General features: G+C 40.5%; 1 protein-coding gene across 2 annotated transcripts in view; it reads left to right on the forward strand.

Annotated features, from left to right (window-relative positions):
• The window catches only part of LOC141770525 (alpha-2-macroglobulin), a 40,853-nt gene that overhangs the window by 666 nt on the left and 15,675 nt on the right, over positions 1-24,512 (forward strand). Inside the window, exons 2-22 of one of the 2 annotated variants that reach the window (XM_074640142.1) lie at positions 2,471-2,651; positions 3,575-3,731; positions 5,645-5,697; positions 8,483-8,503; positions 10,648-10,816; positions 10,942-11,026; positions 11,698-11,821; positions 11,929-12,043; positions 12,146-12,255; positions 13,921-14,076; positions 14,365-14,601; positions 15,902-15,965; positions 16,334-16,479; positions 16,650-16,799; positions 18,453-18,674; positions 18,872-18,962; positions 19,043-19,187; positions 20,456-20,681; positions 20,789-20,915; positions 22,340-22,461; positions 24,404-24,455. In XM_074640142.1, the coding sequence (XP_074496243.1) occupies positions 2,471-2,651; positions 3,575-3,731; positions 5,645-5,697; positions 8,483-8,503; positions 10,648-10,816; positions 10,942-11,026; positions 11,698-11,821; positions 11,929-12,043; positions 12,146-12,255; positions 13,921-14,076; positions 14,365-14,601; positions 15,902-15,965; positions 16,334-16,479; positions 16,650-16,799; positions 18,453-18,674; positions 18,872-18,962; positions 19,043-19,187; positions 20,456-20,681; positions 20,789-20,915; positions 22,340-22,461; positions 24,404-24,455 (2,753 nt within the window). Of the gene's footprint in view, positions 1-2,470; positions 2,652-3,574; positions 3,732-5,644; positions 5,698-8,482; positions 8,504-10,647; positions 10,817-10,941; positions 11,027-11,697; positions 11,822-11,928; positions 12,044-12,145; positions 12,256-13,920; positions 14,077-14,364; positions 14,602-15,901; positions 15,966-16,333; positions 16,480-16,649; positions 16,800-18,452; positions 18,675-18,871; positions 18,963-19,042; positions 19,188-19,254; positions 19,397-20,455; positions 20,682-20,788; positions 20,916-22,339; positions 22,462-24,403; positions 24,456-24,512 lie in introns of both variants that reach the window. The other variant, XM_074640143.1, reaches the window with a different exon arrangement.

Below are 24,512 nucleotides of genomic sequence, written 5' to 3' on the forward strand. Positions count from 1 at the left end.
TGCACAATCCTTCCATCTGCTACCACCATTTGATTATTGAGCTGCTCATATCTGCTGAAATTATTGAGAACATCTTATTTGGTTAAACTACTAAATCATTTAAAAGTGGTGACCAATCATCAGTTTAAAGGGAGCATAATCTGTCATATGTCTTCATAATGCTGTTTTTAGACTATAAGGCCAACCCCATGTCATGCTTTTTTTTAAAAAACAACCAAAAAAACAAGATCTTGGTTCATAGTTTCACAATTCCTGTATTGATTGTATTGATTATGTTCTGACCTTTGTTTTTTGCAGCTCTGTGTGTGTTATCCACACTGTGGCCATCTTGGCTTGAATGCCTCTCATAGTTTTGTATCCGAGCCAAATAACTTTTCATCATCATGCAACTTCCTCTCTGGCTAAACGGGCATCAATATTCTCAGTACCACCACCCCCACCACCCAAAACTCAATTAAATGTGTCCTTTATTTCTCACTGGCGGCAGCAGCAGGCCCTGTAAGCCAACCAGCCTCCAACACAGCATATTCAGCAGTTCAGTGGTTGTTTACGGTGTCTGTCCATGCAGGTTACATGGTAAAAATACGTTAAAATAACACCACTTTTCAAATACTGATTTGCACGTCTTTTTCAAAGGTAGATAGGGATGTTAAAGCTGAAGTAGGCGAGATTGGAGTAAATATGATTTTTTTTAAAAAGTTATTTTTATAAAACGGTTGCTATATTGGGACAGTAGGACATGAAACAGGTAACCTGAAAAGAATCATGTGCCTCTGTGTCCTCCGGTGCTCTTAACGGCATTGCAACATTTCACAGACCGGAGGAAAACAATCCCTAGTGGTAGAAGAAATACTCAGATCTTTTACTTAAGTAAAAGTACCAATACCACAATGTAAAAATACTCCATTACAAGTAAAAGTCCTTTATTCAGAAATCATCAGTAAAGGTTCTTTATATGATATCCCAGCCCGGTCTCATGGGAAGGTGTATAAATACTAGGGATGCACTGATCCGACTTTTTCATTCCTGATATCGATACCTGGGCTTTGGGTATCGTCGGATACCGAGTTCCAATCCGACACCGGTGTTTCATTAAGCTGTATGCCTCACTGTGTGGAAGTGACTGGGATCATTCTTTTATGTGCAAGGCAACATCAGGCTTGACTTAAACATTGCTTTCCTAACTTTGTAAAACAAAATGTAACAAATAAATACTGATATATAAATTTACTGAATTGTTATTTATTATTAAAATAATAAATTGTACACCAGCAACTTGGTTACAATCTAATCTATTCTCATCTAATGCAGCAACAAATTGGTCAAAATTTAAAGAGGAATTACAATTCCAGTATGTAATGTATATGGCATATACTGTAAACATAGAATTAAACATGTGAGCATACATTTTTCTGTTTATACTGTATATCCAATACACAGGGAGCAACATTAGCATTTATTTGGAGTTATTTCTGGCTGCTCGATGAATGTAAGTCCAGTAGTCACACTCTCTTTAACTCTGTTTTGGTCTCCACCAACTCCTGAGACAAATATCTGGTTCTTTAGCTGCTAAATGTTCCACCAGCTAGATTCAAACTGTGTCTGTCTACCACTCTGACACCTTTCAAATTACACATGTGTGTAGCCATATGACCCATTATTATAAAAATATTAGGGCTGTCAAACGATTAAAATATTTAATTGCATGATTTTCCATAGTTAATCGCAATTAATCACAAATTAATCACACATTTGTTTGTTTTTTTCTATTCAAAATGTACCTAACAGGAGATTTGTCTAGTATTTAATACTCTTATCAACATGGGAGTGGATGAATATGTTGCTTTATGCAAATGTGTGTATATATTTATTATTGGAAATCAATTAAACAACACAAAAGGGACATCTTTCAAAATGGCCATGCCATTTTTTCCTAGCCAAAATTTAGCGTAACTTTGGAGCGTTATTTAACCTCCTTCGCGACAAGCTAGTATGACATGGTTGGTTCCAATGGATGCATATGATACCATGATCTTCTCTCTAGCTTAAAAACTGAGCCCGCGACAAAACTAAAAATCGCAAGTTGCGTTAATGCGTTAAAGAAATTTGTAGAGTTAAATGCAAATTTGCGCTAACTTTGACAGACCAGAGTATTGATTACAGCTGCTTCAATGTCAACATTCTTAAACAGGTCTCCAACCTTATGAATTAATTAAATTTAACAGGTGATGCCAATAACAGCTAATTAATTTCCCCTGCTCAGCCTATAATTGATATAGAAACAATTACAACATGCATAAGAGTGACTGACTATTGTAATGCTGAAAGAGAAAAATAAACATCTCTGCGTATCAAAAATGTTCCATTGGCCTGCTTTTTTCTTCTGTTGCATGCATGTTCTTTTAATGTTTTGTTCAGACCTGTTGCACATCGCATCCTTTTCCAACTAATGTCCTCTCTCTACCTGCAGTATTTTTGCAGTGACTGTGAGCTCCCAGATGAGAGGAGGGAAACAGGAGACCCTTTGTGCCCAGATCCACAGCCCCGCGGGGAACGTCTCGCTGACTGTTGCCCTCGAAATGGGCTCAGGCAGAACGTCCATCCTGGAAGAGGCTGTAAACCAGGACTTTTACCGCTGCGTTACGTTCCAGGTCTGACCCAACATATGTACACACAGTTTGGCAATTAGTGCCAATAAAATATATTTTGTCTTTGGGCATTTGCTTCTGCATTTTCAGTGACTCAGTCACTTTGAATGCATTCACGAGGTTTCCGGGCACAGTGTACTTTCCTCTCCTCGTCCTCTAGCCCTCCATTAAACTAATGGCACAAATACTGGAATCATTATTTACCTAACCATCCAGCCGGCGCCATGACTGAGGCTGCCAATGCCAATAGGTTCTCTGTGAATTACCGCTCTGGTTTCTGTCACACCGCTGCCCGCTGTTATGCAACTTACGGGCCTTGCTCCATATTGATGGAAACGACCCGCCGACCCCAATCAGCTCTGTGACAATAGCACTTAGTTTCACTTGGTTCCCCAGTGTTTGGCCCTGCTGCAGGGTCAGGCCCAGTCTGGCATTTGTCTATCTGCAGCTAAACAAAGGCTGCTTTCTGCCAAAGCCTAGCTATGTACCTGCATTCCTCTGGAATACACCCCCTACCCCCCTCAGTCTCACAACACACACAAAAAAACATCCTTCACAAATTTTGGAAGTGGTTCCAGTCCCTGTTACATAATAGCAGCTCCATTGGCAAGTGAAAACATATGCTACACAAGTATGACGACATTTCATAATTAACCTCGTGTAGTGGAAGAGGTCTGTTGCTCAATTTCAGCAGAACTCTGATGGATTCGCTTCCAAGCTGTTGTTGTTTACCGTTATAGTTGACAGATGTTACATTGCAAAAGACAAAAATGTACAATCTAGAAAAGTGCTTGCCAACTGGGCACAAGTTGTGGTTCTGCACAAAGCTAAATTTAAAAGTCCCCCCCTTCCTTCCTTCCTCTCCTCCTGAAGATTCAAATATCCCCCGGTCCTCTCTGACAGATGTGTGTTTTCTGCTATTGCAGGTCCCTACAGTGCGCTCCAGAACTGTGGCAACCATTAATGTCACTATTCAGGGTGAGAGCACCTCGATGAACAAGAAGACCAAAGTCCTCATCGTGCCCCCTGGTTTCATCCATATCATCCAGACGGATAAACCGATCTACAAACCTGGACAGACTGGTTAGTATTAACTACGACCACGTCCACTGGGAGGATATTTAAAGTGTTCGAGCTTCCTGCTGTGGTAGACTTGCTCTGCTGCAGTCGTACTCTTCATACAGCCCACATCATCCCCCTCTGCACCGCTCCTCAATTCAGCTGCACTTGCACAATTTTGGACTAAATTACAATATCTGCATAATGCTGAGCCACGACTTGACAACTTTAGGAATTATGTCTATATTCAGCACACAGAAGAATGGTGGTTCCTCAAGAGTTCTTGGTAGAGGTTGTGTGCAAAAAATCCATCAAATCACAGTTAAAGCACTTTTTAAAAATGTAATTTTAACCCTGTGGATTTTGTTTTCTTCTTAATTTTAAAGGAATACTTCACCCACAAAATTACCATAAATATCAATTACTCACCCCGTGTTTCCTTGAATTCTTGAAGAAAAAGTTTTTCTCGCAAGACTCCGCGGCGAACGGGGAATCCAAAAACGTCCTAAAACGGAGTAAATCCTTGACGAATTGAAATAAATTGAGGCCAGTTTTAACAACAGCAAAACTATATCAAAAAGCTGTTATGTGAGAGTTTGTAAACGGATGTTTTGATATAGTTTTGCTGTTGTTAAACGCGGCCCCCATTTACTTCAATTCATCAAGACTTTACTTAATTTTTGGATTCTTCGTTCGCCGTGGAGGCATGCGAGAAAAACAAAACCTGTTCTTCAACAATTCAAGGTAACACGCAGTGAGTAACTGATATACCAATGATCTTTTTGTGGGTGAAGTATTCCTTTTAATGTAATTTTTGGACTCATCAATATGTTATTTCCAAGTTAAAGGTCCCATATTGTAAAAAAGTGAGATTTTCATGTCTTTTACATTATAAAACAGGTTAAAGTGCATTATAAATACTGTTAAACTATCAAAACGCTCAATATATGGAGAAATACACACAGCCCGTATTCAGAAATTGTGCGTTTGAAACAAGCCGTTAGGATTTCTGTCCATTTGTGATGTCACAAATATACAATATATAGACCATTACGCGGTTTAAAACGTAAACATTCTAAATGTGTCCCAGTTTATTTCCTGTTGCAGTGGATGTGAATAACATCAGCTGACAGGAAGTAAACATGGACCCAAACTGTTGCCTAGCAACGCAATTCCGTTGCAATTCCGTTGTAATGCACTAAAACGGAGCGTTTCAGACAGAGGGTAAATACAGGCATATTCAAGCAGACAGCACGAGGAAAATAAAGTGTCTTTTGAACATTACAGAATTTAAACATTTTCTATTAGAAACACCAAATACAAGTATGAACCTGAAAATGAGCATAATATGGGACCTTTAATATAACCTTGGTACATGTGCTATAAAAAGATGAGACGAGTCGTCTCAATATGATGCCGGTGGTATATTTAGGACTTGCATTTCTTCATGGGGTATTCCACTAGGGTTGGGCAGAATGTTAAAATTTTCCCTGCGGCCAACGAACAATTGTAAACATATTCAGTTGACGTAAATCCATATCGAGCCGGGAAGCAGATGGTCCGCAAGGCAAAGTATCAAAGGAGTAAAGTAAAAAACAAAACAAAAATTCAACTGTTAGTGTAACATGCAATAGTTTTAATGTTTTTCCATATGTTGTCACCCAAAATGAACACTGTAAGCGGACTGCTTGATTGCTTGATCTAAATCTAACTTTGACTAGAGACAGTATGATCTGTAAAAATAGTGCCGTCTTTTTGTTTTGTGCCATGTAAATAATCCCCTCCTCAATGTCCCTCCTCATCCCACCTGCTGTACAGTCTGATTTGATTCAGTTTATTTTCTGATTACCTTACTGATTATGTATTGCTGTTTGTGTGTTGTATTTAGAGAATAAATTGATGGTAATTTCTTTTTTTATTTCTTCTTTTCTTTAAAGTCCAGTTCCGAATCGCCTCTTTGGATGCCAATTTCATCCCCGTAGCTCGAGTGGTGAGTTTAATATTTATCTATATTTTTCCCTGATGAAATGATGTGATATTGTATGATGTGTGTAATAATTCCAACCAGTTAACTTTGCAATCTGGTGTGATTTCTAGTCAGTCAGTGAATCTGAAGAGCGAGGTCTATTTTGGTTCAGGAGAGTGGGAGGTGAAAGGAGGGCTGTTTGTTGATTTTGAAGACAGCGTGGGCGTGCAGCGCTGTGTGGAGTAGTGTGATAAACATGCTGTCAGAGTTCATTTGGCACACACTGCATTTGACCCAAACATCTGAATCAATACGGGCTGAAGGCCTTTTCCGTTTGTGTCGAGAGGCTGAAAACACAACTGCGTGTAGCGAACGTGAAATTAATTGAAACATATGATATGATGAGGGTAGGTTGCTAGAAAGCAGTACGTTTCAAATGGTCTCATAGGAAACAATAAAGCCGGGGCATTCCGTCAGAAATCGATCCCTTTCTGACCTCACCCGTTTCCATTTGAACACATTTTTTCCTACTCGAGGTTGATGTGCTCTAATCAGTGGAGCCGTAAATAGCAACAGGCAGAACAAACTGTCTGAATGTCCAAAAGTCCAAATGGGATGAGCAAAACTGTGCACCTTCACGTCACTTTGCACTACTACATATTTTTGTTGTCTTGTGAGTCCTTATGATGTCTGTTCATTTTAACTTTCTGTTTTTCAGTCATGTGATGATAAACAAATGGGAAAGTGAAGTAATATTTGAGGTTAAACAGAAAAAATCAAAGGCAACATAAAGAAGTCATGTGTTACGCCCGGGCCAGATGGGGCATGTCAGCAGCGCGTAACACTGTTCTGCAAATATTTCAGAATAAAAGCCTTGTGTTAATCAAATGAAGGAATTCTGTCCACAGAAAAAAAACACTATAGGGCTTTTAATTTGAAATTAATTTGATTCTAGGACGAAGTGTGGCCAAATAAAAAGTTGGGGAAGTGCGTATCGTGTAAGGGAAGAGAGTATCTACAGCCAATCAGTTAACAGATCCTGGGTCTCCTGTGACATGTCGACCTATGTTAAAAATAATTTTCTTCTCTTCTTAAAACACATGAACACACCCCCGGCTGCAAAACAATGCAATTATTGCGGCAAGCCGCATCCCGCCGCTGCCTGGTGCGAATTCACCGTAAATACATAGATGTCTTCTTAAAGGTTATCCACAATTTCAATACTTTTCGTCCAAAATATATAAATATTAGGGCTGTCAAAGCTATTGCGTTAATAACGATACTGGTATCCTATGGAACAAGAAAACCTAAGGAATAATTGGTACCAACCACGTCATACTAGGTTGTTGTGAAGGAGGCTAAATAACGCTCCAAACTTACTTTAAATTTGGCGAGGAAAAACTGTCATGACCGGTCACATGACTCGGTCACGGGGTCCCAACATCACGGTCTGGTCTCACTCATATGAACGGAGCAAGGGAAATAACTCTGGATTCATTTATTAGTGCATTTTACTACTTTAAAAACGTAATTTTTTAAATAAGGGCTATTAGAGTGTTCGTACTGGGGAGTTGATTCACCTCAAATACAGACATGCTCACTTTATGATAATCACATGCAGTTTGGGGCAAGTCATAGTGAAGTCAGCACACTGACACACTGACAGCTGTTGTTGCCTGTTGGGCTGCAGTTTGCCATGTTATGATTTGAGCATGTTTTTTATGCTAAATCAGTACCTGTGAGGGTTTCTGGACAATATTTGTCATTGTTTTGTGTTGTTAATTGATTTCCAATAATAAATATTTACATACATATGCATAAAGCAAGCATATTTGCCCACTCCCCTTTAAGGTACATTTTGAACAGATACAAAAATTTGCGATTATTTTGCGAGTAATCACGATTAACTATTTTAATCGATTGACAGCCCTAGTAAATATGCAAATTAGTGTGAACTCAGATGTTATATGGTAGACGGTTGTGTACATCCTTGAAGGTTTCATGTTGAGTAATACAGTAGCAGACTTCGAAGTATATGGTGGGTAGGTCAGTCTAACACATGACTCCTTAATGTTGCTATGATATTCTGTTTCACCTCAAATATTTCTTCACTTTTCCCATTATTTATCATCACATGACTGGAAAATGTGAAAAATGCAATTACTGCTGCGAGCCACACTTCGTCTCTGCCTGGTGTGAATTCGGCGTTAGGAAGGGCATCCATACTATCATACAGGTTAACATGTAGGAACATGAGTTCAAATGGAAAGGGCTGAGTTCAGAAAGTGAGCTGTAATTTATAAAATCCTCATATTTTCTACTCACACTGTATGACCGTATCCAACACGGTGTAGCTGCTGCTTCCAGCAATTCATCAAAGATATGAAATATTCAAAAATATTTTTATGACTGCCCACTCAGATATATTATATAGAAATATTTTATATGTCTTGTACATTATGTTATACACATTTCCCCCCCAAACGTTGGGATCTTGACTGGAAATAAAAGTCACACAAAGTATGAGTTTGTGGGGGTTTTTTTCCCTTGGATTTCCTATTGAAGTTTGAGTTTCTGTAAGTTGTGCTTTTCTTTGTCTGCTCAGCCGTGGTGAATATTGCCAACTAACCAGTTCTTCTTCTGTTTATTTAAAAAACAAAAACAAAACGCATGTGCATTTTGCTATGGAAAAATAGAGAAAATAATGATTTTTCTGTGAACTAGCTTTACACATGTAAATATAATAGCATATTGTGAAGACTCTATGTGCAGCTTATCAACTTTAACAATGTTTTTTTTTCTTTTTCAGTACAAAGTGGTGGCGATCCAGGTAAGATTGAATAAAAGTTATTGTATAAGAGACTTTTGGCACCTCTCCTGCCATCTGTTGACTAGTTGTTTAAAATCAGTCGACTGTTGGAGCATCTTTAGCGTCTGTAATGTATTTCTGAGTGAAACAGTATATGTGGGCGTGTATCATTTTCGATCAGGGTGCGATCAAATCGTTCAGGGATTTGATTGGATCGCTCAAAACTGTGCCCGGGTTAGTCATCATGGATCTCTGAAGAATGTGTGATGCACAGCTGACAGGGATTAACTAGCTAGTCATCCAAATTAACATTTCATTGGATAAATGTATGTGTACACCCCCTAGTATTTTTAAAGATGAGTCATGAAAAACATTTAACAGTTTTACAGGAAGATAAAAGCTGTTTCTCACCAGTGAGAAGCGAAAGTCCACATTCAAATTTTCCGCATTGACAACTATGCACACCGGGTCCGGTTGGAATTATCCACATTGCCGTGTTCCATTTGCGTCAACGAGGCCCAATGAGTTTCCTCCTAAATAAGGGGTCTGCAGCCTGCGGCTATGAATAAAGTCATAGGTTTACGAGTAAAAAAGTCGTAATATTATAACAATAAAGTCATAATATTATAAAGTAGTAATTTTATGTGTTAATTAATTTTTTTCTTGTAAATTTATGACTTTATTCTCAAAATCTCAGATTGTTTTTCCCTCAATGTGTCTGTAATACTCCGTCGTACATTTGCACTTGGACCCTCACTGCATTAGACTTATATACTATATACTTAGACTATAGGCTGTGTCACCTTCATCACAATGCTCAAATGTTTTGCGGCTCCAGATTTTAATTTTTTTGTCTAAAGTAGCTCTTTTGATAGTAAAGGTTGCTGACCCCTGTCCTAAATAGTGCTGTGTCCACTTCCCACAACAAAAAGATATCCAGACAGAGAATGTCTAAGTGGCTAACGTTAACTACTCAACACGTAAATTAATCGGACCCCAAACGTGATGCTAACGCTAGCTGTTTTGGCTAGCCCCGTTCCGTGACCAACATATAACGTTTTCAAGTGCTGTGCGATGACGAGCCATAAATTGTCCATTATTTGGTTGTCGAGGTAGCAGTGTTTGTCGCATATTATTGGGTGTTGAGAAAGGGACGGCCCATCGTTATAGTACGAAAAATGTCCCATTGCATTACCCCGTAAAAACAAACGGTCATCGTTCCAAAAATACACTCTCCGTGCAACAAACAGACGCACAATTATTAAGCAGAATGATGGCGAACAAGTTGGAACAAAAGATTTCATTGGTCAAACCAATTTTTGCAGGTGGAGATCTGCTGAAATTGACATTCACAACAACCCACAAAATATTTATAAATATCCGTGCAAATTTTTCTGATGAAAATCCGTGCTTGGTGTGAAATGGCTTTAAGAGGGGGATTTTGAAAATACTCGTGATATGCATGATTTTGACATCAATTTGGTTTACAACAAGAGATAGCAGGAACAATTCAGACAAGATTACATACACACATTGGGCGCCTGGGTTAGCTCAGTTGGTAGAGCGGGCGTCCATGTATTAAGGCTTAGTCCTGACCGCGGCGGCCCGGGTTCGAATCCGTCCTGTGGCATCCACTCTCTCTCTCCCCCCTTTCAAGACTCTATACACTGTCCTGTCATAAAAATAGAAAATGCCCCCAAAAAAATAACTTTAAAAAAAAAAAAAAAAAAAAAAAAAAAAGATTACATACACACATGATAACCTGGGAAAAGTATTTTTTGTTTTACTGTGATTTTTAAAGATTAATAGCACACAGAAAATCTGAGTTCATTATCTCATAAATGCCAATCTGTGACTGCAGCAAAGGTCACATGCACATTGTGTGCTAATTATATAATTATATGCGCATACAGCACACAAATGCAATATGTGTTTTTTTTAATGTTATTTTTCTGGTGTTATTTGGAGACTAACAGCTCCTATGTGCGGGGTTTTAGAACGTTTGACTTTGGCGACCCCTGATGGTAGTACCAGAAAAAGACGGTGTGATATCAATACCATCCAATCAACATAAGGATTATGTTGTTTCTAACCAAACTTATAACTCTATAAAAACGTATGCCATCTGAATAATTTTTAAAGAATGTGCCTCTGTCTTTATGTAGGATCCCAATTCAAATCGCATTGCCCAGTGGTTGGATAAATCCATCGTTAGCGGCATCCTTGATCTTTCCCACCCTATGATTCCTGAGGCGGCGCAAGGAAGCTACGTGATCACCGCTTCGACGGACAAAGGAGAGGAAATAACCCACAGCTTTGACATCAAGGAATACGGTCTGCTGCAGTTACTTGCTAATTTTAATAGAAGAATGAGTCCCATTTAACAAAATAATGATGCGTTTGATCTGTGTGTAAATTTTTAAGCGCTACGATTTTTGATTCTGTTTCCTTTGCTTTAGTTTTGCCAAAGTATGAAGTAAAGGTTCACCTACCCAGTGTGATTACCATCCTGGACCAAGAGGCGACACTAAAGATCTGTGGAAAGTGAGTGTCCCGCTTAAACAGGACGGACAGATGTTGAAGATGGCAATAGAGAGGCAAAGTCCCGCCCCTTCCTGTGGACCCCTTGAGACCTTATTTTGGAACGGAACGGTTGTCAACGGCGAGAGACATATTTTTTTGATCCCGTTTGAATTGCGGAACAAATCACACATATATGATGTTTGACTGAAAAATATATATATTTGTACCTCTCCGTTGACTACCTCCGTTGCATCAATCAAATTACTACTATAGACTTTCATGCCCCCTGGAGAGCATTAATGTAGGAGGCGCTATAACACTGCAATAAATATAATTTCAATTTCTTTTTTGTGGTCCGTAAAAAAACAAGTACAAAAGTCAAAACAAACCCCAAGGATATATATATATATATATATATATATATACACACATATATATATATACACATATATATATATATACACATATATACATACTGATTTCTTAGCAAAGATACATTTTAATTTCAGTATGACTTCAAGAATTAGCCAGTCCGTGTCATCCACAAGTGACATGATGGATATTGTGCTGTTGCTTTCTCAGTGAATACTGCACTTGCTGTCTATAGGCTGATATTAACCTGAAACGCTAAAATCAAAAATCAGGATCAATTTCTAAAAAGCATTTCTGTATCCCTGTGCTTTTTCCTGCAGATACACCTATGGGAAACCTGTTGTTGGTTCAGTCAAGGCAGTGTGTTGTAGAAATGCCGCCCGCCGGTATTATTGGTATTCAAGTGTCCAACAAAAGAACCTGTGCAAAACGTATGAACTGACGGTGAGTACTCCAGACATCAAATCAAATCCTTGCTGTAATCACAGTTTTCTTTCACGAGTTCTATTTATTTTCTTCGTTTGAAATTGACTCTTGTTATTATCTTCTAGACGGATAAAAGCGGTTGTGCCACACAAACTATGAACATGACCGATTTTTCCCTCACCAAGAACCATTACGAAGACAGTTTTGAGGTGAACGCTGAAATGGAGGAGTTCGGCACAGGTAGGTTGACTGAATGCACAGGAAGGTTGACCGGATACTGTTCATTGAGTCATCGGCACAAGTTCCTGATGAGCTGTGATCTGCTTGTTTGCTATCATCTAGGGGTCATTCTTAAAGGCAGTGGGCAGACCGGCTTCAGCAGTAACATCAGAACTGTCACCTTTGAGGACGTACCTGCCTCGTACAAGCCTGGCATCCCGTTGGAGGGAAAGGTAATCGGTCTCATCAATGGCCACTCTTAGCTATAGCCTGCTGTCAGCACAGCGCAAAGATGAAGGTGAGGCTCTAGGGATCAGCATTGGTGGACGACGACCTGCTCTACCCTCTAAGCCACAGCCGCCCCGTATTTGCCCACTCCCATGTTGATAAGTAGGGCTGCACGTGGTGGGTGCAGTGGTTAGCACTGTCGCCTCAGAGCAAGAGGGTTGCAGGTTTAAAAGCCGGCTTGGGGCCCTTCAGTGTGGAGTATGCATGTTCTCCCTGTGTTAGCGCGGCTTCCTCCCACAGTCCAAAGACATGCAGGTTAGGTTCATTGTTGACTCTAAATTGCTCGTAGGTGTGAGTGTGAGCGTGAATGGTTGTTTGTTTCTACGCGTCAGCCCCGTGATAGTCTGGCGACCTGTCAAGGGTGCACCCGCCTTCACCCAATGTCAGCTGGGATCAACTCCAGCTCCCCTGCAACCCTGAAAAGGATAAAAGGTTACAGATAATGGATGGATGTTGAAAAGAGTATTAAATAATTGACAAATCTCCCTTTTAAAGGGACTCTATGTAAGAATCAGAAACAGCGACACCTGTGGCTGTTAAGTCATCGATAGTCAGCGCGCTGTTGCTCGCGCTGTTGCTCGCGCTGTTGCTCGCGCTTGTGCTCGCTCTACATAGACATGAACGAGCATCGCTCAAAACAGTGAGGTGACACACGTCAGCTAAAACCACAATAACACTCTATATTTCAGCTGCTTGGCAGTAATGTTAACTGACCAGACGAAGGTCTCTCCATGAATCAATGCTGAGCCTAGTGTTGGCTTTTCCTGCTTCAGCCTCCCGACCGCAGTCAGATGGAACGGGTCACACCGGAGATTTGGTCGGAGACGATAACGTTTCTCGCTCCGGAGACTCGTCACTTCAGGAAACAAGACACAGTAAACCTCTGTTGGTCTGGAGGAGCTGCAGCATTTATTTTCTGCACAAACTAACTCTTCTGCAGTATGTAGTGTGCGCGCATGCATGTGAGAGGCGGAGCGAGAGCGCGAGTGAGAACGAGCGCGTTGTGTGAGTGAAGGCAAGCAGGCATGCAGAGGAGCAGAGTACAGCAGAGACTCCGGCCATGGAGCCCAAAGCTACGGTCTCCCCTGTGTCTTCTGACCGCAGTCGGGGGGGCTGAAGCAGGAAGAGTTAACACTGTTTTGCAAGACGGGCTTCACTACATAGAACTTTACGGTTTTGGTGCTTCCGTGTAGTTTCTGTTCGAGTCTGAGTCTGAACAGCGTAGCCACACGCGAGTGCGCATGGGACACCAACCCGCAGGGATTTATACGTGTAAGAAGTTACAAACAGTCCCTTTTAAGGTACATTTTGAACAGATGAAAAATGTGTGATTAATTTGTGATTAACTATGGACAAACATGATAAATCACGATGAAATATTTGAATCGATTGACAGCCCCACCATGAATATTTCTGGACTCATTCATGCTCCCAGAGGGAATAAACCCTTTAGCCTTAAGCCTTCAATGACCAGCACTGCAAAGTTAAATTTTTTAGTGAAATGCTGGAGAGTGGCAAAATCCTTAGTATGCTGAATGAACGATGAACTTTTAGTCTCTCATCTTGAAAGTCTGCCGTGGGTTAGCTTCTGCTTTCTGCCTTGTTTGCAGGTCAAAATGGTCGGTCCAGACGACAAAGCTGTTGCCAATGAGCCAGTGTATCTAACAGCCAGCGACACTCAAAACTTCACGCTCACTACAGACATGAAAGGCATGGCTTCGTTTTCTTTTGACACCGCCCTCTGGAAGGACTCTGTGACGCTACAGGTTAGTTCCTGCTTGTCAGAGAGACTCTTTGTTTTTCACAAGAATCGATTCAGTTCAAGAGCTTCCTATTAAATAACCACATCAGTATTTATCAATTGTACATTATCCATATCTAATTAAAGAAACTTTCCACCATATCGATCATGTTGGAGGTGAACAACACAGACCTAAATTCTTGTTAAATGAATCTATTTTTGAGAATTGGTTTAATGTCGGTTAGATAATTAGAGGTTGATGAATGAAGGCTTCTGAGAGAAAATGTGTGACCTGTGGTTGTTGTGTCAACAGGCGAAGTCTAAAAAGACGTCGGAGAATGAGCCATATGTGCGCGATCTGCGCAGACCAGAGTACAGGTCGGCCCACCACCACGTCGCAGCATTTTACTCAAAGAGCAGCAGTTTTTTGAAACTCATGCAGGTGAACGGGAAGATCTCCTGCGACAAAGACGCGACTCTGCGTGCTCAGTACATCATCCAAGGAGAGGAGCTAAAGAAGGGACAGGAAGTCATTGACTTCTTTTACCTGGTAAGACTCATGCGATGGGTTATGGAATGGTGCAGGAGTCCTAAAACCCGGGAATGAATTATCATTTTAGCACTTCCGGTTCACTCATCCGGAAGTCAGTGGTTTCCTTTGAATGGGTTTTTAGTTGGATGCCTGAAATAAGGTCTGTGGTTAACACAAGCTTAACCTCTCAAGCTCTAGGGTGCTAGAAGGTCTGGTTCGCCAAGACAGACATACCCAAAGTAAATCAAGAATAACTCCACAACTACTAGTACTACTAATACTACTAGTGTATATGCATGATCTTGGTCTCTATGGATAGGTCAGACCTCAGAGAAAGTAACATTGGGAGTAAATTGTGATGAACCAATGGAAAAATTTACATTTTTATCCTCGCCTAAAGTGTTTTCTAGATTAGACCGTGGATAACACCATTATAGCAATGATGCCACTGAATTCATTCAGCCACTCCTTGACTACAACTGTACCAAAGCAGATATAAATAAAAGAAAGCACATAGATTCTACAAAGGTTTTAGTAAGGATAAGACCAGGCGGACTCTCCATTTGGCCACTTGGATACCTAAAGTGTGCCAAATGGGTTTTCTACCTCTTGAAAGGGAATCTGGCTATAAAATACTCCTGATATCCACTACAGGAGGCTATGTGCACACAATGGAGCCTTTGGCCATGACATTTACCCTGTGCATCATCACATTCTACCATTGTGCACAGTATATAATCAATAAAAAAACAACTAAATTGTATAATTTCAACTCCAAATGGAGTAGTTTTATAATGATAATGATAATAAATAAGCTAATTAACAATGTAAATAAGATAACGAAAAGAATCCAAAGTCAAGTATGTACATTATTTAAAAACGGTCAAAAATATTATAAAGTAAAATTACAATTTCTTGTGCGTTGATTTTGTTACTAAAATATTGAAATCATTGGCAAACAAACACTGCTTTGGACGAAATACACTTTTACACAATTCGGAAAAAAAGACCACCACAGCATTTTATGAAGTTTTTAAAGGCAGTGTTTTAACACACAGCTCAGGTTGGGTAAAAGAGGTTAAGAGATTTTAATGTTTTTTTCTACAATATCAAAAACGTCATTAAATTCCCCACTCGTGAATTTTGAAGATTTTACATGTCTTAAAAAAGGCGGTTTCTAGCAAGTTGCTGAATGAGACTACAAAACATCATCACGCCGACTTGTCCGCCTTTACAGCCTCTTTGCGTTTATACTCACTCAATTCTTTGTGGAAAAACACACATTCAATTTATCTGCCTGTGTTATGTTTCTTTCTAGGTCCTGTCCAGAGGTGGGATTGTGCAGCACGGTCGTGTCCCGGTGGCTGTTAAAACAGGAAATGGTACGAACATATGTTACGTAAACTAAGACAGCAATCCTAAAGGATGACTTCTATACAATCAGACTTCTTTTTGCAACCAGAGGAGTCGCCCCCTGCTGGCTATTAGAAAGAATGCAAGTTTAAGACACTTTCACTTTTCAGACCCCGGAGTGGCCCACTGGGTCGTCTTCAGGCAAACATATACGTAGCTACATTAGCTTCAGGTTAACCTAGCAGATTATTATTTGCCCATGTGCAGCAAAGATCATTGTTTAAGCAAAATACTAATATCTGATTTAATATGAGCAAAATGAGCAATTATATTATTAGTATTATTTATTTTGATTCATATGTCGCATGTCCTTGTCTCTCTGTCTTTCATGCCTCAGTCAACAAAGGAGAGTTGTCCGTATCGCTCCGTCAGGTTACAGACCTGGCGCCATTTGCCCAAGTGATAGTTTACACTGTGATGCCCAGTGGAGAGGCTGTGGCCGATAGCCAGAACGTCCCCATCCAGCTCTGCCTCAATAACAAGGTAACACTTGAATCACCCATTTGGGAATTTTATCGGCGTTTTATCTTCAAAGCAATATTGATATCCAATATAATATGCATTATAGATTATTTGAAGGCTGTACTCGTGACCTGACCTCTTCTAATCGGCTCTCAAACTAATGACACTCCCTCTTGGTGTCTCCTGCTCAGGTGTCTCTGAAGTTCTCCTCTCTCCAGGAGCTTCCAGCAGAGAAGACCACGCTCAGCCTCCAGGCTCACCCAGGCTCCATGTGCTCTGTCAGGGCCATCGACCAGAGCGTCCTCCTGCTGCAGGCGGAGCAGGAGCTCACTGTCGACTATGTACGATACTCGCCGCTAATTTGACCCACGTTAACATCTGTACCTTTACCAACACCTGAACACGGTGTTTTTTTAATAGTAAAAAGCACAATGTCTTATTTTCCGAGAAGAGAAAAGTGGAAAAATTTGTAATTCATTTATTTACAAAATATAGTGTGGACAGGTAGTCACACCTGAGAGAAAGCCTTTCAAACTGCATTTGGACTAGTTCCAAGTCATTGTGAAATTACAAAATATTATTAATTATATTAAAGGGAATGTAAGAATCAGAAATTACTTGTTAACAGTGACAGTAGCCATTAAAGCTTCAGTAGGCAGAATGTTTTTGGCATCATTGGGCAAAAATTCCATAATAACCTTTCAGCATATTGTAATTCAAGTGTTCTGAGAGAAAACTAGACTTCTGCACCTCATCATGGCTCTGTTTTCAGGCTTTAGAATATCTAGCTCGTGACGGGAGACTTTGACCAATCACAGGTCATTTCAGAAAGAGAGCGCGTTCCTATTGGCTGTGCTCCGGCTGGTGGGCGGTGCTTGGTATTTCTTCAACTGATCTCAACATGGCTGCCGGGTCACAAACTTTCTCATTTTACAGCTGAACAGTACACTACAAGATGTTTCTGAAAACATTTTACGTGAGAAATAGGCATTACAGTAACAGAATATTGATTCATATTTGATCAGAGCTGCCTAGTTTGACTGAACGGGATTGACAGGCATCGTATTGATTAACGTTAGCAACATTAGCCAGCTAAAACCACAATATCACTCTATATTTCACATGCTTGGCAGTAATGTTAGCTGACCAGACGAAGGTCCCTCCATGAATCGAAGGCCCGGCCGACGTTGATCCTACTGTAGTGTTCACTTTTCCTGCTTCAGCCTCCCGACCGTGGTCAGAAGGAACAGGGGAGACACCGTAGTTTTGGTCTCCTCGGCCGGAGTCGATAACGTTACTCGCTCCGGTGTTAACCCCCGTCACTTCACTCAGCAGCAGGGAAACAAGACACAGGAAACCTCTGTTGGTCTTCAGGAGCTGCAGCATTTATTTCTGCACCAACTGCATCTTCCACTGCACATTCACTGGTATTCTCGAAGCTAAACTGTCACTTCCTTCGTGCGAACACACTCCCACAACACTAGTTTTCGCCCGACGTCGGTCACATTCCTGTTTTGCATGACGAGCTTCACCAGATATATCTTAGTTTTTTGTGCTTCCGTGGAGTTTGTGTTGGAGTCTGAGTTGTGGTCGGGGGCTGGTCGTCTGTTGGCGTTAGCGGACTCCATTTCTTACCGAACGTTAGCTCTTTTTGCACACTTAGCTCTGTAAGCGAAGCTGAAATTAAAGGCACTCACAAGCGCGCATTACGTCACATCCATTCGATTTTTAATGGAAAAACTGGGCTGGGTTCTTCTCCACAGGCTGATAGAGGTTAGGTTACAACCTGTTCACACATTGGCAATAAAAAAACTATTAAAACGCGTTTATACGTGTAAAAGCGTACATGCGTTCCCTTTTAATATTATTATGATTTTAGTTTTGAAAGATGATTTAAATATTGTTATGTAGGCCTTCAGGTTGGAATGGTTTGTACCTGCTGCCTACACTGATGACTTACCCAGGCTCATGTACATGTGTGTGTTGTTATGCAGGTGTACAACAGGCTGCCTTTACAGAAGCTGTCAGGATACACCCACGACATTGAAGACTTTGACCCATATCCCTGCTACGGGCCAGAACCAGAACCAGAACCAGAGCCTGAACCAGAACCAGAAGTGGAGATTCAGGATGACGTGGAGCCAGCTAGTCGATCAAAGCGCTCCTTCCACTTTGGACAGGACAATGGGAAGAATGATGTCTACGGCGTCTTTAAAGTAGACAATTTGTCATTTTGATTGGCTTCAGGAGGCTACAGGAGATATTGGCATTGATTGTATAACATGTAGTCAGTAGTGGACATTTTCATTTTCATTCTGTGTTCATCAGTAGTGACCAAATCATCTACAGTGTATGCCTTCTCTATCTTTTATTTGGTTTTATCATCTTTCTCTCTCTCTCTCTCCCCTTCTAGGAAATAGGAATCAAAATTGTGACCAACTCCGATGTGAAAAAACCTTATAACTGCCATCATGTCTATGACCTAGAAGATGCAGAAGTGTTGGGTATGTTTAATGGTTTCATTGTTATTGTCCATTCATATTGACCCGAGGACGAGAACTATAATATACTTTAAACTTAATAGAAAACGACATGGTTGGAGCGGTATTTCTCACTTTTGCTGATCAGACTGATGAAGTGGCAGAAGCTGGAATAATCGAGGAGAACCTAGGAGAACCTATTAGAACATACTTCCCTGAGACCTGGATCTGGGAGCTGGTTTCTGTCGGGTAAGTTTAGTTGAGTAATCTGATTTTTTTCTTTTTTTTTTCTTTTTATATATTCATGTGTTCCTAGATATGGTAGACTCTCCGGTTCCCATGGCCAACATGATGCCACAGAGAGCAGGTGTTGCGATGAAAGTTAAAGAGGAGGAGAAGAAAGAGACCGTCAGGACATTCTTCCCTGAGACCTGGATCTGGGACCTAGTTACTGTGGGGTAATAATAAAGTGTATAAAAAATATTATACACTTTCCCTTATTTTCAGATATTTGTGCATTTTGAACACCGATAAGAGTGTGTGTGCGTGAGTGCGTGCGTGTGTGTGTGTGTTAGCAAGAACGTTGAGTTTCTTCATATCATTCCAGACATTATTTTCAAACTACAACTAATTATTGAATTGTTGTTGTTGTTTTTTATTATTATTAATTGATTAACCATTTAGAACATTTTCTGTCCAAGACCCAACATATTCAATTATCGATGATATTAAACGGAGAACAGCCTCCGTGCTACGGAGCAGGTTATGTTCCAGAGAAGAGATCAACTCGAACAAAAGTACCACCTACTGACCAATCGGGGCTCGGAGTGCAGATTGTATGATAATATTACAGTTGAAGGCATAATCCAGCGACATAGTTTAAACTGACAAATGCAGGAAGGACAGCTGGCTGTTATGCTGTGGGTGCTTGCCGCTTTGAATTATGTTTTTATATTAATTTTTTTACTCCCTCTCAAGTCTGTTTCACACCGCTGGAGTCGGGGACGCAGCTGAGAGAAGGCTGATATAGTCATACACGCCACATCATTGCTAAAGGCCATAATGAAGTGTAATCTATTTATGTTATATTTTGAAAGCTATTTATATATCACTGCCACATCTAGACGAATATATTTGACTTTGGAGTGTTCTGTTAAATTAGTAAGTGTGTTAATTTACGCATTCACACATCTGCATTTTTCTTTTTTTGCCAGCCTGTCCTACCTGTATTTGGCAGCTACAACTGTGTTAATTTTAGGCTGGATTATGTGTTTAATTTATTCGTAATAGGCCCCCAAACAATGAAATTTACCGAGCACTCAAACTCCCCAGTGGATGGAACTCTCCTCTTGCGTCGCCCCTAAAGTCAAACGCACAACATATCTCATCATGTACTAATGCAGATTGTCATGAAATTTGCTGAGCTGATGTTCATGTTTTCACTCTTAAAACTTAAAAGGAGGAGCTCTATGCTACTTGAACCTTTTCATTTGGCTCTTGCTCGTGTGTTTGTACAGAGACAGCGGGTCAGTGAATGTGGAGAAGACGGTCCCTGACACCATCACTAAGTGGGCAGCTGGAGCTTTCTGTGTCTCTTCCGTGGGCTTCGGTGTGTCGCCCGACACTGGACTGACTGTCTTCCAGCCGTTTTTTGTCAGTCTCACCTTGCCCTACTCCGTCATCCGAGGGGAGGTGTTTACTCTCAAAGCCACTGTCTTCAACTATCTCTCAAAGTGCATCATGGTAAATATTTAAGGTCTTAAAGTATGGAATTTATTTAAATGGTTTCACATGTACAATATTTTTTGATTTCGGAGACTGAGTATGTTTGTCTCTGTTGTGGTCTGCAGGTGAAGATTACACTGGCTGATTCAGACCAGTACACCTCCAGAAACTGTGATGGCTGCCAGTACAGTGTGTGTTTGTGCGGAGAGGAGAGCAGGACCTTCTCATGGATTGTAACTCCAACTGCCTTAGGTATTGCAAATTTCCCCACTGTGGGACTAATAAAGGAATATCTTATCTTATCTTATTAATAGATGGCTGACCAGGAATAATGCTGGCTCAATTCCATTCCATTTAGAAACACATAGGTGAGGAAAAACTGGCATGTCCATTTTCAAAGGGGTCCCTTGACCTCTGACCTCAAAATATGTGAATGTAAATGGGTTCTCTGGGTACCCATGAGTCTCCACTTTACAGACATGCCCACTGTATGATAATCACATGCAGTTTGGGGCAAGTCATAGTCAAGTCAGCACACTGACACACTGACAGCTGTTGTTGCCTGTTGGGCTGCAGTTTGCCATGTTATGATTTGAGCATATTGTTTTATGCTAAATGCAGTACCTGTGAGGGTTTCTGGACAATATTTGTCATTGTTTTGTGTTGTTAATGTGTTGCTACGAGTATTAAATACTTGACAAATGTCCCTTTTAAGGTACATTTTGAACAGATAAAAAAAAAAATGTGTGATAATCAATTGACAGCCCTACTAAAACACTATGGTGTACCTTGGAAGTAGTAATGTAAAGTACACTGGTATGGTCCTAATGTGTTCATCTCAATGCTCTTTTAGAGGCTCTTCAACCTGGCACTAAGAGGGTCTTATGTCATTCGAAAATTGATTGAACACCATCTCAAACAGCTCTCCCTGCCTCCTCATTACTGCAAAGACTGTGTAGTGACTGTTATTACTGTCGCTGTTAATATATTTTGCAATCTTCACATCTTTATAATTAAATACTGATGTTGTTTGTTCCGTCCGATGCCAAACTTACACTCTCAGTGACAAAGATGAGACAGAACAAGCTAATTAATCTGTATTAAGGGCACTGACAGCTGTTGCGTCTGCACTGCTGGAAGCAAAGACGGGGGGGGGGGGGGCTGTTGTTGTAACGCTGCCTGGCCTGAAAGCAGAGGATTTCTATCAGCCTCCATCAGCAGGGATGGAGACGCGGCTCTGATGAATGTCAAATTGCGCTCCTCTAACTCCCCCTTAGAGGAATGCTGACAATCACTTGTACTAACAAGTCAGGTAGTATCTCTGACGAAACACTCAGAAACCTCTCCCTCGGGGGGTGATCTGTACTTGTCCTCCGTGTGAAGGATTGTGGGCTGTGAAGGAAGGGAGGGAGGGGGTGTGAGGTAGAGCGGTATAATAAGGCAACAAATGGGGATTAATGAGGGCGGATAAGATGGGGAAACTGGGGGAGGAAGGCAAACACAGACAGGAGGGATGGAGGGACAGGGAGAATAATGAGTTGGATTGAAAAGCAGACGGGAAGCTGTTTTTTTGCCTCCGTACACAAAATGTGACAGTGTGACAGGGAGCGGGAGCGCTAATCAAATCAGCCCTGCTTTCCAAATAACACTCTGTGTGTGTGTGTGTGTGCACACAGGTCAGGTGGATCTGAAGGTCAGCGCAGAGGCCCTGAAGACTGACATACTGTGTGGCAACGAGGTGGCCACCGTCCCCGACATGGGCCGAATCGACACGGTGGTCCGCACCCTGCTGGTGCAGGTCAGTGACTGTCAAACACGACACTAAACAGCAGAAAAGTGACACGGGCAGAACGTCGAGTATGGACATGTATGCTTATTTTTTTCTAATGAAAATTGGGAAAATAATTACGTTTACATTAAGAACTCAAATGACATCTTTGGTGAAAATGGCTTTCATGTGTCAACTATAAGGCCTGATTTTATTATAGTAGTAATATACTAGACTATAATATACTATAATAGATTTAAAAAATAATTTTCTTTTCCTCCAAGTGCCGAATCATTATTATGGATTGATATAGATGAGTGCATAATGGATTTGCTTGTGTGTGTGGATGTACAGTGTATGTGTATTAGGGCTGTCAAAATGAACGCGATAACACGTTAACGCAATTTTTTAAAAATTTTCCCTAACTTATTAACGCAACTTGTGATTTTTAGATTGTAGCGGGGTCAGATTTAATGCTGGAGTGAAGATACTGGTATCATATGAAGCTAGAAAACCTAATGAATCCATTGATACCAACCATGTCATACTAGCTTGTCGCGAAGGAGGCTAAATAACGCTCCAAACTGGCATGGCCATTTTCAAAGAGGTTCCTTGACCCCTGACCTCCAGATATGTGAATGAAAATGGGTTCTATGGGTACCCACGAGTCTCCCCTTTACATGCATGCCCACTTTATGATAATCACATGCAGTTTGGGGCAAGTCATAGTCAAGTCATCCCACTGACACACTGACAGCTGTTGTCGCCTGTTGGGCTGCAGTTTGCCATGTTATGATTTGAGCATATTTTTTTATGCTAAATGCAGTACCTGTGAGGGTTTCTGGACCATATTTGTCATTGTTTTGTGTAGTTAATTGATTTCCAATAGTAAATATATACATACATTTGCATAAAGCAGCATATTTGCCAACTCCAATGTTGATAAGAGTATTAAATACTTGACAAATCTCCCTAAATTTTGCACAGATAAAAATGCAATTAATTTACGATTAATTGTGATTAAATATTCAGTGCCCTAATATGTATGCATTTATATATATTTATGTGTATATTTATGTTAATTTTGTTGTTTATTTAAGAGATGGATCCTCCCCTTGTAGTTTACTTTTTTTTTGGGTGGTGTGTGTGTGTGTGTGTGTGTGTTTGTGTACTTGTGTCCAGTTGGCACATATGTATACTTTTGTATATCTGTGTTTAAAAGAAAACCTGATAAAAAGTAAATGACAGAAAAAAAAAAAAAAATTGGAAAGTAACCTTTAACATACAGAGAACGCACCCTCATTGTGAATGGACCTGTTCCTCACCCCTGGTGATCTGGTCTGCTTTGTTATTTTATGCTGCTCATTTTGCAGTCTTTATCAAAAGTAGAGTAAAAAAAATAAAAGTTTGAAATAAATCAAACCGTTCTATATCATTGCAAAAAGTGACCACATACTGACAAAAGAGGTATCAGAATAAATGAATTTCTTACATGTGCACAAGGTGACAAAATCTGAGAAAAATGATCCATCTGAACTCGTAGACCATGTACGGTAGTTTGGTTGCGTCCTCTGTTTTGTCAGTGAGCAGGCATCTTTTTTTCAATTTCAAGTACTTAATAAAACAACACAAATACATCACCGTTATTATCAGTTGACTGACTTGGTTGGGGCACGTACTCTTAATGGATTATCATCCACATTTGGTGTTTTAGTGAGTATTTGGGGCAGCAGGACGGTGTATGTTGGATTGAGTTAAAACACACTGCTGTTCATGGTAATGAAGGAGCACCCAGTGCAACAGCTCGGCGCATTGGTGTGTTTTTTTAATCGTTTTTGGACAATAATGGAGCTCTATGGCACAGAGGGAGAAGATATATCAGGCTTTGATGCACACACAATACTTGTGAGTAGAAGTTGTTACGTTACCTTTTAATGAAATAAATCTCATCCTCTTTGTCTCTCTCCACAAGGCTGAAGGAACACCACAGATGGTCAGCCACAACGCTCTCCTCTGTCCTGCAGGTGAGCATTCACAACCACGTGTCTTGTCAGCATCCGTCATCTGCAAGCCTCCGGGTC

Source organism: Sebastes fasciatus, chromosome 7 (genome assembly GCF_043250625.1).
Source record: "Sebastes fasciatus isolate fSebFas1 chromosome 7, fSebFas1.pri, whole genome shotgun sequence".
Lineage (NCBI taxonomy): Eukaryota > Metazoa > Chordata > Actinopteri > Perciformes > Sebastidae > Sebastes > Sebastes fasciatus.